The 17,976-nt window shown below is 37.0% G+C and overlaps 1 protein-coding gene across 3 annotated transcripts in view; it reads right to left on the bottom strand.

Annotated features, from left to right (window-relative positions):
• CMSS1 (cms1 ribosomal small subunit homolog) overlaps positions 1-17,976 on the bottom strand; it is a 171,859-nt gene continuing 153,883 nt past the window's right edge. The window contains exons 2-11 of one of the 3 annotated variants that reach the window (XM_083361970.1): positions 15,713-15,864; positions 13,405-13,499; positions 12,359-12,442; positions 9,994-10,123; positions 7,958-8,017; positions 4,799-4,901; positions 4,302-4,362; positions 3,643-3,730; positions 2,751-2,839; positions 1-261 (exon numbers count right to left, since the gene is read on the bottom strand). In XM_083361970.1, coding sequence (XP_083218096.1) covers positions 178-261; positions 2,751-2,839; positions 3,643-3,730; positions 4,302-4,362; positions 4,799-4,901; positions 7,958-8,017; positions 9,994-10,123; positions 12,359-12,442; positions 13,405-13,499; positions 15,713-15,758 — 840 coding nt within the window. In that variant the 5' untranslated portion in view covers positions 15,759-15,864 and the 3' untranslated portion in view covers positions 1-177. The remainder of the gene's footprint in view (positions 262-2,750; positions 2,840-3,642; positions 3,731-4,301; positions 4,363-4,798; positions 4,902-7,957; positions 8,018-9,993; positions 10,124-12,358; positions 12,443-13,404; positions 13,500-15,712; positions 15,865-17,976) is intronic. The other 2 variants (XM_083361969.1, XM_083361968.1) reach the window with 2 other exon arrangements.

Consider the following 17,976-nt stretch of genomic DNA (forward strand, 5'->3'; position numbering starts at 1 on the left):
TTCCAGGATAGCACTTTATTAAAAAAAATCCATTGTAGATCTTCACACAAAATATTATTTTATTACAAAAGAATGGTGGATGACAAAAGGATCTACCACAATCTTCAACTTTGGGCACTTTTAAAGGCAGCTCAATACAACAGAGATAATAGAATGAGCTACAGGAATAATCATTTTTTAAAAGAGTCCCAACTTCACAGAACCATTTCTGCATACCTTGATTAATTCCATTTCTAGAAGTTCAATTGTTTCTTTTTTTATCTGAAAAAAAATATTTACCATTACAATTAATGTGGACTTTTTTTTCAAATGTAAGCATACATAGCTGAAACCTTGCAGTTCTCCCATTTTAATATTTGCACAATATCCCCTATAAATATTTAGATATGAAGTATTAAGCATTAATTAGCATTCATAATAAGTCAAACCTGCAGCTAATCATTTACTAATTAACTATTCTAAGCCAGTAGCTTAACTACTCCATTATTTAAATTTCTCTGTAAAAATTCTCGAATTTATTTGCAAAGAAAATTTAACATGCTCATTTTTTCTAATTTTGGGTAACAATTACTATCATTAAAGAAGTTAAACCAGTTTATAGTGGGTTACTGCCAAACTTTGCTGCTCATTAAAAAGAATTTGGTGACTAAGATAGTGTGTCACCCTGGTCAGCTAAATGCTCTATCTGTGTGAAGTTGTTAGGTTTTGTCCCAGTGACAGGAGACTTGAGTCTGGATGGGGAAAGATGGGTAAGTGAGGGTCTGGATGGGGAAAATCCTTTGAGTGATGTGGAGGAAGTTCTACCACTGAAGAGGCAAGTGTGTGATCTGAGTGGCCTCCTGGATTTCTGGCTCCTAACAGAACAGAAAAGCAAGGAGACCAGCATAGCTAATATACCATTTGCAGGCCTACTTTTATGCAAGGACCTTTTACTACAACAAATGCCCTCATCATTACTTGCTTAGATTACTGTGATATGTGCCATAGCTGGCTGCCTTTAAAGACCACTTATAAGTTTCACTTGGTCTAATATGCAGTTCAGGTATCTACTGGTGCTCACTAATGGAAGCCCATTATTTTTGTGCTATGGGCCCTGCATTGACTTTGTATAAGAGTCTGTGTACAATTAAAAGTACCGGTTTTACCCTATAGAATGCTCTTTGTAGGTTAGCATCAGTTTGCATTCAGAATTAGCCCAACCAATTTGAGGAATCTCAAATTTGTGGGAGGGCAGAGCTCAGAAATACTGATTTTCTGAAGAAATCCAATCTCCTAAAATAGCCTCCCATTAAAGTTTCAACCTTGATGGAGGCTGTTCCATTTGGCATTTGAGGAATGACACCTGGTTTGGTTTTTTTTTTATTTAAGATCGTTAGGATTTTATTACTTTTATTTTACTAGGGATGGTTCAATGATTTCCATATTCCATAAAGCTGGGGTGAGTCCTGCAGTAAGGAATAAAGGTAATAAAAATGTAACCTTTAAAAATAGAAAAACATCCAGAAAGAAGGAAAAGATACAGCTATTGCTATAGGAGCATTATCTCTCTAGACACCAGAATCTTTTCCATAGATGTTGTATTAACTGCAGTAGCCAATATGTTAATTTCATATTTGGAAAAAGACCACAAGGGGGCACATTCTTTCTTTAGTTTTCAACATTTTTGTAGACCATACTAGATAATTTTACCATTATTATAGGAAAAGAGTATTATATGTTTTTGTATATAAATGAGGCATTTTTCAATTTATTCTTTATAATACTACCTTTTTAAAAATAATTAAAATTTATGAAATTCTATTAATTAACTGAAAGAATAATAATGTAACTTATTTTAGAAATCCTTCAAGGAATGTTTATATTCAGATATCTTGCTGCATCATCAACATCTATTTCATCAGTACAAGATTAGTTAGTGTAAGTTTTAAACATTTTTTAAAAAAACACTCTTTAGATGGAGATTAGGATTTGAAAGCAGGATCAAAAATCCTTATCAGCAAATCAGCAAAGATTTGCTAAATGATTTTTAGATCTGTTTTATGATCAGCTATGATTTACAGTCCTGTACAATCTGAGAATAAGGAACTAAAGTATCATTATTCTTGAGTTTAGATCAGACTGTTTTGAAATAGGCTTTTGCTCAAAATCTGGCCCCTTTTAATATCCTGGAATTTTGTACAGACTTAATATTTTTTTGTAAAGCAATTGGGGCTTGAGATCCTTATGCGCATTACTATCTTGGATTTTGATTTTAATATTTTTTCTAATTTTAACTTACCTAGATTTAATTAAAATTATGGTAATTTTCTGGGTATTACTTCAAGATAAAATATAAAACTTGCTATCTGTCAGGAATTGTGACAAGTGAGTTTGGTGCAAATTTTGTAAGTTGATTGTTGGTCAATGAACAACGTTGCATCTTTTGTTAATTAGATTAGAAATGATAAATACAGATTTGTATTTGTATTATATATGAAATGGCTATAGTCCTGTAATCTGTAACAGAAATTGTAAACAATGCAACTTTTCAATTTGGAATGTATAAAATTCTACTTCCTTTCTCTTAAAAGTCTAGTTGCAGGGGTAGGCAACCTTGGCTCTTTTATGACTCATGGACTTCAATTCCCAGAATTCCTGAGCCAGCATAGCTGGCATAGGTTGAGGTTGCCTACCCCTGGTCTAGTGTATAAACTATAAATTGTCACCCTAAGCACCCAACCAGCAGCATGCACGGAGACAAAAGTTTGTACCTCTGGGATGTCAATTAATCTTCTTAACTTCTGATCCCTATAGTTCCAGTCTAAGATGAAATACTTCAAGGAAGTCAGTTTAAGGCCTTCTGAGGAGAAAGGATAAGATGGCTATTGATAACAGAACATCTGCATTTCAAAATGATTCTTAGATTTGTTGCTGTTCAATTCCAAGGCAGGTAACTTTTGCACATTTAGGCATGTCCATCTCAGCAGTTTAAAGCAAAGATCCTGCCCAGCTTCTGAGTATGAAACCATCACATTTTGACACAAAAGGAGAAAAATCCAGGTCTCAAAAGTCTTACTGAAGTCTAAAAGAGTAGAGGCCTGCTGACTTTCAGGCGGCAGAGTGTTCTATAGGGTGGGGCTGTGGCAGAAAAGGCATGCTTCCTGGTTCCAATCAGAAAACAATATTTTGGGGAAGGTACCTGATAGATGTCCTTAGGGAAAGGTGCTCCCACAGATAGCCTGGCCATATGGTACAGAGGGCTTTAAAGGTGATGGCCAGCACCTTGAATAGCATCTGGAAAGAAACTGGAAGCCAGTGTAGCTTGTGCGACAGAAGTGTTGAATGAATAAATGTAAGGGCCCCATTACTGTGTGCACTGCTGTATTCTGAATCAGTTGAAGTTTCTGGGTGGTCTTCCATATGAGCACGAAGTGATACAAATGCACTCACAAAAGGTACAGGGTTTGTGTCATGACACGCTGCTGTAATGAATTCACTCAACACCTTCTGTGCAGCTGCTCCTATCACAGTTTTATTTCAGTAATTCTTAAGTTTTTAAAATTCTTCCTATAGTTGGAATAGTTGAAAAATAAGTGTATTTCATTTTTACATAACTAAGTTATGTAAATAAGTTACATAATAAGTTATATTGTAAATTTCTACCTTGTTGTATTAGTGCTTTTATCCTTCCAGGTGTCCCAACACCCACATGAACAACATCTTTTTCCAGCATTTTCATTTGTTCTTGTATCTATTTCAAGAAAGCAGAAAGGGGAGAATGTAGATCAAGAGACAAGAAAATTATAACCATTTCTTAATTTTCTCTAAAAGATTCAAAAGTGTACTATATGACTTAACTTTAGATGGAAATTCAACTTTGTTACATGGAAAAACAACACAGCAAAGCTCAAAATCTGTAACTGAGCCAGAGGTACTTTATGACAGGGCCCAACGGCTTGTCAACATATTTGTTTTCATGTAATTGCTGATTTTTCATGTCTGAACACAAATTGTTTCTCGGTTCCCCTGCTCCAAAAATCTAACACTATGCAGTATGGAATATACATGTTACCTTTTTTCCAATTTATTCTTCCTTGGCATATGAAATGTTACATATTTCTTTAGAGCTTAGATGCTCTATGCCAGTCATCAAACTATTATGATCATTCATGCACTTCTTAAAAGAGGGAGGGAGGGAGGGAGGGAGGGAGGGAAGGAAGGAAGGAAGGAAGGAAGGAAGGAAGACTATACAAATACTTGCACAAAATACACCTTATTTATATTTAGATAAAATTATAGTACTTCCCTTTGACTATATTTACCTTGAAATGTTTTGCAAATAATTTCATAACCTTCCCATCTCCTTTGAACACTGCCATTGATCTAACAAAGAACAAAATAAAACTGAGAACATGAAAAGGACAGAATTTTTGCACTGAAATCAGGACACCAATTTTATCCAAAATGAAAACAGGAACATATATTTAATTCCATTTTGTAATTTGAAAGCCATACTTCTAATGTCACCCAACTTGGTTAGGATGCAGTTGACTAGGGGCATTTATTGTTCCATCCCCTGAATTAATGCTTCGCATATACGAATCACTTTTTTTTTAAAAAAAAAAGGCAGTTCAAATATATAGCCTGGTATATGTATATTTCCCAAGTATTACAAGACTAGGATTTAAAGAATGCCCTGACCCTGTTACCATTAGTGGTTGTGAAAACTTGGAAGGGACAGTACCCTAGTTGACCCTTTAATTCTGTGGTTTTGGGAAAAACCTTAAAAAGGATTCTCTTATGATGGCAAACAGCATACCTGATGAGTTCCAGACACCGGAGAGCAGAGCTGCAAATTACCAGCATCACCACTGATGACTTCTCTGTGTGGTTTTTACGGAGCTTTGCCCATTTAGGACAGACTGAAATGTGAAAAACAAGATAAATACAGTAATGCCAAATTATATTACAAAATAGTGAGGTAGCCTGCTAATGGAGCATAGCCTGTGCCTACACAAGTTAACTAATGTCCTAAATAAATGAATCACATAACAGCTTCTTTTCTTTAAACACAGATGTACAGGGTATGCCAAAAGCCAGAAACCCTAAGGCTAAGCCAATCACAATGCTTTATTAGTTTTATTAATCTTTTTCCCAGAGAAAATGTTACTGTATTTAGGAATGTTCAGAGGTCATGTATCAACCAAGTAAGGAAGTAGTTAGAAGAAAACTGCCACAAATTTTAACATTTAATGTTATTTATATAATAAGTCTATGGGGGGGGGGGCTGTCTGACTTTTGATATATTCTGTAATGAGAAATGAAAGTGCATCCTGAATAATAGCTTACCATACTGTTCTTGAACACATAAAAGAAAACAAAAAGAAAATTACCAGTGAATTAAACAAGAAAACAACTAGCCAAGTTAAATATACATATTAATAGATAAGATAAATAGAAGATAAACATATAAGATAAATATAAGATCATGTATTACATGTAGTATAGAATATTTTATTATATGCAATTCCAATTCTTCGAATTCCAGTGATTTACATTAAAAATTAGCCAATATGTAGTCAAGCAAAAAAAAAAAAGACACAAATATTGTTAGGATGGAACTTATGAAGAGCACAGAGCAACGTTATACCACTGCCACAAAACTGTAGGGAATATAAACGCTTGTTCAGTCCTGCTAATGCTTGACTGTAATCAGATTGGTCATCTACATAAACTATTTATATTAAAGTAACTGTCACCAGGCTATTTTACATTAATATAACTGTCTAAATTCTGTAAGCAATTTACATATTTTGTCACTGGGATGTGCCAAAAGAAGGTAAAATACTCTTGATACAAATTAAGTCAAACATACAATAGTTTCAAACTGAAGATCTCTACAATTGTTATTTGGATAAATCTGCTGTTTAAATATGCAATAATTATGATTAGGAATCTTAGTTCTATTAAAACTGTGTCTTAGAGTAATGAAAAATGAAAATTGGAGAGTTCTTAGAGAACATCTAGTTGCAAACCAAGAGTCATATATTTGACATGTAATTCTCAACTTACAGCCACAAATGAGCCTGGAATCTTCGTTGCTGAGTGAAGCAGCCATTAATGAGATGTCATGTGACTACCCATGTGACTGCTTGGCTCAATGATTACAATCCCAGCACTCCCAGACATATGGTCATAAGCCAGGGGTAGGCAACCTCGGCTCTTTTATGACTCATGGACTTCAACTCCTAGAATTCCTGAGTCAGCATAGCTATGCTGACTCAGGAATTCTGGGAGTTGAAGTCCATGAGTCATAAAAGAGCCGAGGTTGCCTACCCCTGTCATAAGCGATTGTATAGCTCATTAAGTGAACAGAGTAAGGAGTGCGAGGTGACTCAGAGAAGTGGGAGGGTCTGCTCAGGAGCTGAAAATCCTCCCTGCCAAAATCCAAGCATTCTCAGAGACATGTACACATGACCTGTGCTGAGCCTCCTAGGGCATCCCCCCATCCACCTGAGGAACTCCATACTGACTACCATATAATACTGCTTCTTTGCGCTCTGCTTCGATTTTGGCATCCTCTTGTCGGATTGAGAATCAGGGACTGGCTGATTGAGTTCAGCTCCCCTCCATGCATGGAAGGCACCTGAATTCTTTCAGTGGGGTAGAGAAAGAGAGCTACAATCGTTAGCATGTGGGCTCTGTTTCTCCACTCTGCAGAAGGAGTTCAGTTCACCTGCATGCAGAAGGGAATGCCTTACAGGGTGAAGAAATGGAACTCAAATCATTAGGACCTGAGCTCTGTTTCCCCAACCCACTGAAGCCATAACAGATAACTATTGTTGCTTAAGGCTGTAACTAAGAATTTGGATTAAATTTTCAGGAACCTGAAGAGCTTAGCTCCCCTCAGCAGGCAGCTCTTTCAGCCAGCTTCCAAAGACAAGAGGGAGCTGTCTCAGCTTGCAAACTTCCCTGACAGCTTCCCCATTGACATTCTGGGGAGCTGACAGAGAAGATTGCAAATGGTGAACACACGATTGTGGGATGCTTAGCAAAGGCTCATACCTGTGAACAGGTTGTCAACCACCCAGATTGTGATCATGATTGCGAGGGAGAGCCAGCATGATGGTTTTCAACAGCCATAAGTATTCTATGGGCCATAAAGCATCTTTCAAAGGCTGTCGTAACTTCAAACCAGCCCTGCTATTTGCTAAATTGAAACTGGCAATATAATCAACCTATGCCCCAAAAGTTAACTAATAGTATTTCTAAAATGGCATCTCACTAATTTAATCAGTCTCGGGGATTTACCTACAATATCATATAAACCAAGTAAGTTATATTATTATATTATTTGTTCTGTAAAAAAGAAAAACGAACAAGAATTTGAAGGCATTGTTTGGGTATATGATGTGACTAAGAGTTACATAAGGCCCAGGATCATCCACTTTTATCATATGAGCTTCTGTGTCTTGGCCTCCTCAGATTAAATGGAGACTATAATGTAAGTAAGGAGGCATTTTTTTTCTTTTTCATTATTGTTTTTATCATAATCTTTATTATAAGCATATGAATAATATTTGTTAGTGTAACTGAAAATTAAGCAATGACAATGAAGCATTAAATATGTTTCAAAAGTAAACCTATTTTAGTCCATTTTTCAATTCAGCTTTAGCAGAGGGATTATTAAAATAGTTTGTTCTCCCTATCCGGTGGTTCCTGAGCCTTTGGTTTTTGATTATGAGCATTCAGTTGTACCCAATCTATGTGGGTTAATTTGTTATGAGTCTAGCATCTAAAACTACAAGCTGCATTGTTCAACATAACAGAATAATACTTTCTACTATAAAGTAAGCATTTTCTGAAAAAAGCATAATATAAACACACAATTAACGTACACATGTATATTATCTCAAATTATTTTAAGCCTTGTAAGAAAAGAATGACATAGAATGACTTCTGACTAATTACTACTCACTTTCTTTCAGGTAGGAAGAAAAGCTGTGGGTGAGATCATTGGCAGGGAGGAAACAGGAATCTGAAATCATAATAGACAACTATTGTTGCTTAATGCTATAGCTAAGACCTTGGATTAAATTTTCAGGAAGCTGCTTTGTTATAAGCCAGGCAAAATGCTCTTTCAGAAAGCAGAATTTTGCAAGCACCCAAAATTAATAACAAAAAGCTTTAAAGTGGATTAACCAAATGATGGGAACAATATTGGACACAATTTAGGTTCTTTTCAAAATTCTCTCTCCATTATCCTTAAAGATAGATTTATTGAACTGGATGTATTTGTGATGAGATACTTTGTAGCTTTCTCATTTGAGACCAGAGTTGTTAACCATTATGACAAAACAGAATGGTGCAAGCTGTTAAACCACTAGCCCAACCCAGAACAGCAAATCCAAGTAGGGTTTCAGACTATCATCAGCCCTCAGCAACAATATTGCACAGGTATGCTATCTTGCTCCCTCCCGTTAATGGAATTTCTTTGGTGATTAAAAAATGGTAAATGCCATCTATGAAACATTTTATATACATTTTCTTTATAAGTAACTGCCCTTGTTATTTTATAATTTCTTTTCCATAAGGTTTGCCATTTTTCTAGTTCTACATTGTGCCCAAATTTTTTTTTGCTCATGTTATCATTGTTAGTTTGATTTGTTCATCTTCTATCTTTAACAAAAAGTTATTGAGTTTCTTAATCGATTTTTCATCTGATGACAATAGTATCTGGTCAAACACTGTCTGGTCTTTATAAAAACCATATGTTTTGGCATCTTTCTCGTATTCATTTGCATTTGCAAGTATGGCCACCATGATAGCTCAATACCGTTCTTCCAATTCTTGTTTAGTTTGCAATTTCTCTTCAGTATTCAAAATGTCTCTACAAGTCACAAGTTTCTCATAGTTGATTAAATTTGGGTGCACAAATGCTTCCATTGTCAAGATCCATCCTGGTATTTTCATATACATTTTTGTTTTTATCTTTTCCCATGTTAGAAGCAAATCATTTCTTACATAGTGATTTTGAAAATATTTATGGATTTTATTCTTCCCATACCATAGGAAGGCATGCCATCCGAGTTGTAAGTTGTGTCCTTCTAAGTGTAGTAATCTTTTGTGCCTAAGGGTTATCCACTCTTTTAGCCATGCTAATGCAGCTGCTTGACAGTATAGAACCCAGTCTGGTAAGCCAAATCCTCCATTTTCTTTCGCTTCTTGTAACATTTTCGGTTTAGTTCTGACTTTTTTCCCTTGCCAGATAAATTTCAAAATCGATGCATTTAACTCATCAAAAAAAAATTTCACTGATGTTATAGGTATTGTTTGGAATAAAAAAAGTAGTTTTGGTAAAATGTTAATTTCCATCATCGCTATTCTTCCCAATATTGATAGTTATAGATTTTTTCCACTTTTCCAAGTCTAGTTTTATTTATTTTTACTACCTGCAAGATTAGCAAAAATGTTTAAAAGCATGTCTAGCAAAAGCCAGGCATGTTCTACCACCTTTGGTGGACATGCCCTAAAGCAAAAAAAATTCTGGGCAAAAATACATATGTGGTTAGAGAAAATGTTAAGAAAACATGTAGATTTTAAGCCAGAACTATTTCTTTTAGGTATAATCACAGAAAATTATGATAAAGAATGTATACATTTAATATTACATGTACTAATAGCACTGAGAATTACATTTTTACAGTATCCTATATATCCTATATATGTGACCAGAACAAATATTCAGTTATGATGATGATAAATGTTCTATCAAAACCGCATAGCAATCATGTCTCCATGTCCATGTGGAGTTAATAGTTCACACAAACATCACATCTCCCAAAACAGCATCTGGAAAGTCTAGGAGCTATCAGATGTTTTGCTTTGTTTATTTGTTTTTTTCAATCAATACTCAGAAATCATATACAGATAATATTTCATAAGAAGTAAATGTTGTTACAAACTTTTACAAAATGTTTTTTTTTTAAAAAAATTGCTACTCTCCTTTATTACCTGGCAGTTTTAATTCTTCTAGTTCAATCACAGAACGTTTGGCTCCAAAATGCTCATTGAGCATTTTTTGTACATCTGCTGGGACACCTGGCTTTGGCACAGTTTCTGTGAGGAGATCAGAAATTTTCTTCTAAAAAAGGAAAGAAAGAAAAAAAGAAAGGCACAGTCCATATGGTGTGGAGCTAATAAATACATTGCAATTATTTTCATTTGCTTCTAAACTGGACAATGATTTATATCCTAACACTTGAATAATATTACAAAAATATATTCAGTCTTCACAAAAAAACACACATGAATGACCTAATAAAAAACAAAACATAAAACAGTGCATATCTTCATGAACAGCCTGAAGAATGTGCAGCCTTCCCTGTTTCTTTCATCCACACCCATAAATGTTTTTTGAATTGCTTACCATGTTTCTGTTACCAGCCTTCCTGATTCTACCATTATGCAGATAAGGAAAAGTGCATACTGGGAAAAATAATTATTTTCAGCAACCATAGTGGGAGCTGCAAAGTGTCTAGAGGAGAGCTTTGCAGCTTCACAGCTGCAAAGTGTCTAGAGCAGCTTTTAAACTTGCAAGATTTTGTTAATTTAGACTTATAATCAAGTGGAAGTAGCTTGACTGGTCTGTTTCCTATCTGATATATCTGGGAAGGCTGACATCAATTTTGCAAGTTTGAAAATACAAAACTCCTTTATAGCCTGAGAAGTTAGGTAGAGTTCTTTCTGAGCCTCTTTCTCCAGCTATTATGTAGCTTCAGACTCTATTACCTGATGGATCTCTAGGAAGCATCTCTTCAACCCCCTTTCTCAAATCTTTCTCATATACCATGGATGGGTATTGTAATCTGTGAGTATTAAGGATGTTTAGAGACTCTGCTTCATAGATAATAGGATTGAGATTCTGGTTAAGTTGGATTTTCTGGAATAGTTGGGATTATTGCTTCTGTACTGCCCTCCCTGCCTAAGATGTTGGATTCTATTGGTCCTTGGGGACTATAACCTGCCACCTAGTGATGATAAATCTGGAGTCGTTCATGAATCCATGGTATTCATGGCAACCATGGACATTTTCAAAATAATAAGAGGATCCAATGTATACCTTGTGTGTGTGTGTGTGTGTGTGTGTGTGTGTGTGTGTGTCACACATTAGGTATGGTTTTTATCTTGGGCAGTTATCTGGCATTGGAGACATTACCATCAGTCAATTACCATGGAGAGATCAGTCTTGGGTTGTCCTCTGACTCACTGGGATCACTCAACTTACAGGGAGCCACTGTCTGTCAGGGTGGCCCACCTAGATGACTAATATAGACCTTACTGGATTCCATAGGGCATGTGGGTTTTCTCTGAAGATCTGTCTAGTTTCAGTTGAAATCTTGGTTGCAGCCTGGTATAGGCAAGTGACTGAGGCCCTAAGAGCCATCAAAGAAAGACAAAGAGTGAATCTGACGAAACATTAGACATACGAGGGCCTACATCATGGTGATAAGAGTGACAAAAAGTATTTGGCTGGACACTCGTTTGTTCTAAATGACTATTCTATGCTTTTTGATATTTACTCCTCTTATATTGCCAAGAGGGTGTGTTGGATATATTCAATGCCTTGAGTTATTTGTAAAAATAATAAAGGCGGGATATAAAAAAATAAATAATTGCAAGGCATAATATTCCATACCTTGTGGTCATTACTCCCAGATATTGTCTCTACTTCTCATCATGCCTTTGGTCAACCAAAGCTTTGATACATCACTTTTTAGCAAGGGGGTGAGATACACATTAGATTTTCATGCACTGAATCATATTATGGTCAGTAGTGCAACCGATTTTACCCTAAGCATGCAAATTAGGAAGTGTAATCTACAGACTACATTTTAAACCAACACAATGGTGTCTGTATCCTACCACCTGGGAATATATGTAATGATAAATATATCAGCTCTCCTTGAGACGCTTTTTAGTAAGAATGGCAAAATACTTATGGTAAAATAAAAGACTCAGAAAAATAATACCTTTGTTTTTATATTAATATATTGTTTTATATACAAAAATATACATATAGATTACATTCCAAGTTCAGTTCCATTTACAATAGGATTTTTGGATAGAATATTTTAGATTAAACTACAACTGTATTTTTCCTTGAAATGGAGGGAGAATGAAAAGGGACAGAAGAATTAGAAATGATATTGAGACTAGTTAATATATCATTTATTATTTTAAACAATCATTAATAATATTATGAAAAAATATTTTAAGATTATTTAACTGAGAATTATATTTAATTTATCATCTTTTTATTAGATCAAAATATAGCATAAAATTAAAAATATTGATTTGAAATATTAATTAGAATTACCCTTCTTTTTCTCTTTGGCTTCATTTCAATTTCTTTTTCATCCTTAGACTTCTCTCTCTCCACACTGATGAAGCATTCTGTAGGCTGAAAGAAAAAAAAATGAAAACTATAACCTGGCATTTGGAGGCACTTTAAAATACAAGGACAATGATATGGCATGTACATGGCAGCCAAGACTTTACCGGAAATGAGAATTTTTGAAATCATGTTCTTCTATTAAGATCAACAGAAGAATAGAAACTATTCTATGGGAATATAGAGACAAAAGGGAATCAAGCAGGTAAAAAATTGGACAAAAATAAACTGTATATTCAGAAAAATATTTATTATAACAACATTGATTGAATATATTATTATCAATCAGTGAACAGGAAGTTTTAAATATTACATTAAAAAACGGTCTTAGTTTGGTTCATCTCGATCTAGCCTAAAGGAGATATTGTTTTAATATGGATCTTGAATTTTGCCTACTGTCTTGTCTATAATGCAAAGTAGAATAAAGTTGATAACCAAAATGCAAAGTAGAATAAAGCTGATATTTGTATTATAATGCGTAATTATTTCACAAATATTAGAACTCATAATAAGGTAGATCACTTCTCTGCATTTATCAACAGTCATTTGGGTAAGATGGTCAGATAATCTTTCATGCGCTGAAAAAGTCTCAAGTAGTCTCTGTGTACCTGGAAGTACACAGGTCCTTCCTTTAAATATACCTTGCAAACACACTTTTCATGCCCATATATTCAGAAAGAATGAGAAGCGACTACCGGTATATGCCTCGACACTTTCCACATGGAAACAGATCCTTAGTTAAATGATGCAATACTTAAGAGTCCTTGCTCAGTGTCTGGCAGAGGTGATGGGTTACTTGCTGCATGGGTCTTATGTAACTTTGTAACATATTCCTTGAATCTTAAACTGAGATATTCAGGCATTGTATACTTTACCATTGTATACTTTCCATTCAGAAAACAATGACTTCATTGAATGTTTTTCACTGTGCAGTAGATTGTCTTCTATTAGTGAAAATAAAATCAACCAACCTTTTTCCTTTTCTTTGAAGAAACAAGAGTTGAACTTAAAGTCTGCTGAATTGTTTCACTTGTATTAGCACATTCTTCCTCATTATCTGAAAGAGCTAAAGACAAAAGCATATTTCAAAAACACATTCAGAATTCTATTGTTCTAGCAAGCTCTGAGTTGAACTTGGCAACTTCCAACAATGCTTGACACAATACCTACATGCTTCAGGACTAAAGGAATGTTGAAAACAAGGGAATGGGAGCAGATAGAGCAGACATGTCAAATACAAGGCCTGCAGGCCAGATGCGGCCCGACATGTGGTTCCATCCGGCCTGGGGACCTGCTCTGAAAGTTTAAGTTTATTGAATTTATATACCGCCCTTTTCCCGTAGGACTAAGGGCGGTTTACAAAGTATTTAAAAACATCAATACAATACAAGAGTTAAAAACAGTTAAAATAATTAAATTTGATCCCTGAGGGGAAAAAAAAAACTCTCAGCCTAGGCCGGAAAGCTCAAAGAGCCAGGTCTTCAGGTCCTGGCGGAATGACCAAAGGTTGGGGGCAGTCCTAAGCTCCACGGGCAGCTGGTTCCATAGGGCAGGTGCACCCACTGAGAAGGCCCTCCCCCTGAGTGTTATCCGCCGGCAGTCTTTTACAGGCGGCACCCTGAGAAGGCCCTCCAAGTGGGAGCGCACAGGACGAACTTGATGCCAGCAGTAGGTGTTCCCTCAAATATCCCGGACCCAAGCCATTTAGGGCTTTATAGGTCATCACCAGCACCTTGAATCTCACCCGGAGGGCAACCAGAAGCCAATGTAGCTCACGGAGTAGAGGTGTTACATGGGAGTATCGGGAAACCCCCATCACAACTCGCGCAGCAGCATTCTGCACCAGCTGAAGCCTCCGAGTGGTCCTCGAGGGCAGCCCCATATGGAGAGCGTTGCAGTAGTCCAACCGGGAGGTCACGAGTGCATGGGTGACTGTGCGTAGGGAATCTCGGTCCAGATAGGGTTGCAACTGGCGCACCAGGCGAACCTGGGCAAAAGCCCCTCTGGTCACGGATCTTGTGTGATCTTCAAAATTGAGCCGTGAATCCAGGAGGACGCCCAAGTTGCGAGCCCTATCAACGGGGGGGGGAACACCTCACTCCCCATTGTTAAAGATGAAATAATCTGGTTAATCTGAGATGCTGGTATGCATAGCCACTCAGTCTTAGCAGGATTGAGACGAAGCTTGTTTCTCCCCATCCACACCTGGACCGCCTCCAGGCAACGGGACATCACGGCGAGGGCATCACTAGGTTGGTTCGGGGTGGAGAAAAAAAGTTGGGTATCATCAGCATACTGATGATACCCCACCCCGAAACCACAAATGGGGGGTGGGGGTGCTGATCTACAACCTGACTGCATCCATCAAAGCCAGAACGCGCTCAGCGTTAAATCCACGGGGCAGCCCCTGGACGCAACCAGGTTGTAGATCAGCACCCCCCATCCCCCCACCAGCCTTGCAGCCAACAGGACCGTCCCCACCCACCCACATAGTATAGGAATGGCCAGCAGCAATATATTAGTGCTGGCAATCCCCCTCCTCCTCCCATCACCCCTTCCTGAGTGTGGGGGAAGGAAAGAGATGAGAAGGCGAAGGAAGGGAGGGTGGGAGAGAAAAAGGGAGGGAGGAAGGAAGGAACAGGGAGGAAGGAATGGAGAGTGGGAGGGAAGAAAGAAGGAACAGAGGAATGAAGGGAAGAAAGAAGGAACAGGGAGGAAGGAATGGAGGAAGGAAGGAAAGAACAGAGGATGGAAGGGAGGGAGGGTGGGAGGGACCATGTCCCGGAACTTGCCCCGGTCCCATCCTCTGCCGGAGACCCTCAGATCTGCCCCAGTCCTACCCAGGAACCCCTGAAGCAAGTGATGTCGAGCTGGCCACACCCACCCAGTAGGCCATGCCCATCCTAGCCATGCCCACCCAGTAGGCCACACCCATCCTAGCCACACCCACCTGGCCCCCCGAGGGCAACCACAATGCTGATGTGGCCCTCAATGAAATTGAGTTTGACACCCCTGAGATAGAGGAAAAACTGAAATGATATGGGAGAATTAGCATGTTTATGGGATACAGGAGAAATTCTGTTTTGTACAAGATGTTTGTAACTTATTGTAAGAGTTGTGGGCATTTTGTTTAATCTCTTTTAATTTTTGTATTTTGTCTTTTAACATGTACTGCCCTGTTCACCGCCCTGAGTCCTTCGAGAGAAGGGCGGTATACAAATAAAATTAATAATAATAATAATAATGTAGATTAGTACATACAGGTAGTCCTTGACTTACAATCATAAGTGGGACCAAATTTCCAAACATAAGTTATGGTAGTCATAGATCATAACTGGAATCAATTTTATGGCTGTTTTACAGTAGTCATTAAGCAAATCATGCAGTTTTAAGTTGTAATCCATTCTCCTGAATGAACGCTTTGCTGTAGCCTGGCAAAAAAATTGTCACAAAGCACAATCACGAGACCAGGAGATGCTACAACCATGTGGGCCAGTTTCTAAGTGCCTACAATGCAGACATGTGACCTGGGGGAGTGGTGCAACATTTAACAATGGTGCAGTTTGCAGGCCGTAAAGCATCCATACTGAGGCTGTCATAACTCCACCAGTATTAAACAACTGGTCGTAAATTGAGCACAGCCTATAAAAAGGACAGCAAAATATTTACAAGTCAGAAACAAAAAGGAAGGTTTTGTTTATATTTTTTAAAAAAACTACTCTCTTTTTTCCAAGTGCCCAGATAGAGACATTTGTTTTAAATCACATTGGAAACAATACATTGTGACAGCCGTCTTCTTTGTTGACCTGCTTACATTCTTTGCACTATTACAAATAATAAAATAAATTCAAGTTCATTAGATTCTAACATCCTAGAGATTTTCAACAGATTGCAGTATTCTTTCCCAAGCTCTGAAAGACATTTGCACTGCTCTGTTCATATGCTGAGTCAACTACTGATCAAAGTAGCTATTGCATACTGTAAACTTCTATAGCTTGTAGCTTGCCAAGAAAATCTAATTGCTAACTTTAACATGTCTGCATAGATCCTGACTTGGCAGGTTGAGAAAATGGAAAGGGACACATATCCAAATCCAAATAATAAATAGCCTCTTCTCCTGTATACGCTTGTACATACTCGCTCAAGAACTCTAAAAGGACATGAATAGCTTCTATGACCAAATTTTAAGAACAATGCACCACCTGTCAGTTGCTTATCTCTCCACCAGGCAGGAAAGCACATAAAGTAAGCTCTACTCTTTCATCCTGGAATTGCCACAACTGCTCAGAGAAGCAACAGAGATCCCTTAAAGGGAAAGTAAAAGATTTTCCTGACCAGTTGTGTCTGACTCCAGGGGCAATGCTCATCTCTGTTTCTTACCCCGGGGGGAAGGCAGTGTTGCCCGAAGACAGTTCCATACTCATGTGGCCAGAATAACTACCGTATACTTTATTGGGCACGAATACTTTCCCACTGAACTGGTACTCTTTTTCTACTCACATTTGCATGCTTTCGAACTGCTAAGCTGGCAAGAGCTGGGGCAGGTAATGGGAGCTCACCCCATCACGCAGTGCTCGAGTCTCGAACCCAGGCTGTCAGTTTTCCAACTGACAGTGTCTTTAACCATTGAGCCTTAGTAATATGTAAATATATTTGGTGAAAATGACCACTACTACAGAACCATCACAATACACTTAGTCTTACTTTAAAACAAATCTCTGGTCTAAATTTCTGTTCTTAATTAATTAGTAAGAAATCCCAATTGCTTATAGTGATTTAACAAAACCCAGCAGCCTCCAACATTGGTTCTCAATCTAATACTGTATATGTAACACAACAGAAAAATAATATTCCATGAATATGATGAAGTAGCTTACACTTTGGCAGAAATGAGAATATAATAGACCATTAAATGGCTTCTAATAAACTGTAGTTACCTATTGCACTAGTTACTAGAATTATTGTTCTGCTTTCTTCACCTTGGAATTCAAGAGTGATGAACATGGGGGTTGCAGGCAATTTCACAATTTAGATACTGATCAACATGGCATCTTGTGCTTGAAAGACAAAGCAATGGAGACATGTATATATAACAAAATATAACTGTAGAATGACATCCTATTTCATTTTTTACAGTAAACACAGTGTACTCTATCTGTTTCAGGATCTAACATCATCTTATATATATGAATATAGGACTCTATTCTGAGTTGCCCAAACTGATTGTAGATATCAATATTTAGCTATATATTTGAACATTTTATACACACATACATACACACAATCATAAAGCTTTTTTTACAATGCTAAAGCTTCAAATGATATGTGATCTAAAGCTCCTCTTTATGTACATCATTTATACTACAAAAAAGACATCCAATCTTTAATTGATTTACACATATAATGTAAACTGTGCTCAGAGTGTTCTGAAGTGATATATAAGCCTAAAATGCTATTTCTATTTCTATGTGTAATGTAAGGTATATTCACAAAGATAAATCAATAATTAAACAGATGAGTAATCTTACTTTTTGTTTTTTCTG

The sequence above is a fragment of the Vipera ursinii genome (assembly GCF_947247035.1).
Source record: "Vipera ursinii genome assembly, chromosome: 4".
NCBI lineage: Eukaryota > Metazoa > Chordata > Lepidosauria > Squamata > Viperidae > Vipera > Vipera ursinii.